The following is a 1408-nucleotide window of genomic DNA, read 5'->3' on the forward strand; positions in this document are numbered from 1 at the left end:
TTTTTTTTTTTTTTTTAATTTATAAAAGTGTACAGTATGGCATGTACACTTATGAAACCATTGTTTATTAAACCTTAACAAGTTTAATAAACATCCATGAGTCACATGGATTTGTTCTGCTGCATTCAATGATTGACAGTTTAATTTTCCCTATGACAGATGCCTTTTAACTGATTTAAATCTTAGAAAATATCCACAAGTATATTTTTGATGACATGTAACTGATTTTTTTAAAAAGATTTATTTGTTTATTATTATATGTAAGTACACTCTAGTTGTCTTCAGATACTCCAGAAGAGGGAGTCAGATCTTGTTAAGGATGGTTGTGAGCCACCATGCTGGGATTTGAACTCTGGTCCTTTGGAAGGGCAGTCGGGTGCTTTTACCCACTGAGCTATCTCTCCAGCCCGTAACTGATTTTTTTTTTTTATTCAAAGTTATACCTCTAAATAGAAACGTGACTTTTTTTTTTTTTTTTACTACATACACTATTCATTAAAGAGTAGAGAATGGTAGAAGGATTTAACCTAAAATTCAGTGGTCTTGATTGAATATAGGGATATATTCATTTTTGATTTCTTAGTGTTAAGGTAAAGAGAAAATTAGGGATCTCTGAAATTTGTAACATGCTGTAATTGTTGTCGGCAATAACTTCATTTCTGCTTACCGGTGCTATAATACTAGATCAACTTTTACTCCGTTCAACTCTGCCACCACCTCTTCATCTTCCTCCTTTTCTCCCTTTTCCTTTTTCTTACAAGAAACTTATCTTTAGCTGGGCATGGTGGTACTTGTCTTAATCCTAGTACTTGGGAGGCAGATGCAGGCAGACCTCTTGATTTCAAGGCCAGTGTGGGCTACATAGAGAGCTCCAGGTCATTTCTTGTTGTCCAGAGATTATGTGTGCAATATATATGTAAATCATTTATTCCCTTTTAACCCTTTAGTTAATGAAATGGTATGTTAACTGTATAGAAGTATATATGTCATTTGTTCCTTTCATTAGAGACCATTCCTATCAACTTAGGAACTACGTTTTTTCCCCTGTGGTTTCCTGGTAACTGTACTTTGGTCTGAAATGTTAGATACCTTTGATTCTTCCTTTATAGACTGAGATATTCTGGAAATTATTTTAGATGAACATGGAATTTACAATATGCCAATAATAGTTCCAGTCTGATTTCAGTTTTTTTTTTTAATATGCAAAATACTGTATTGCTTTATGTAAATAACCTTCTAAATTTTAGTAAGTTAATGAAACTTTTGTCTTTGTAGTTTGAATCAGCTTGGGTCCTGACAAATATTGCTTCAGGAAACTCTCTTCAGACCCGGAATGTGATTCAGGCAGGAGCTGTGCCCATTTTCATCGAGTTGCTTAGCTCAGAGTTTGAAGATGTCCAGGAGCAGG

The 1408-nt window shown here is 34.2% G+C and overlaps 1 protein-coding gene across 1 annotated transcript in view; it reads left to right on the top strand.

The window, feature by feature from the left end:
• Nucleotides 1-1408, top strand: part of Kpna1 (karyopherin subunit alpha 1) — a 55863-nt gene that overhangs the window by 36840 nt on the left and 17615 nt on the right. Inside the window, exon 6 of the mRNA XM_021184981.2 lies at nt 1276-1405. Within this exon, the coding sequence (XP_021040640.1) occupies nt 1276-1405 (130 nt within the window). The remainder of the gene's footprint in view (nt 1-1275; nt 1406-1408) is intronic.

This window comes from Mus caroli, chromosome 16 (assembly GCF_900094665.2).
Source record: "Mus caroli chromosome 16, CAROLI_EIJ_v1.1, whole genome shotgun sequence".
In the NCBI taxonomy this organism is placed as follows: Eukaryota; Metazoa; Chordata; class Mammalia; order Rodentia; family Muridae; genus Mus; species Mus caroli.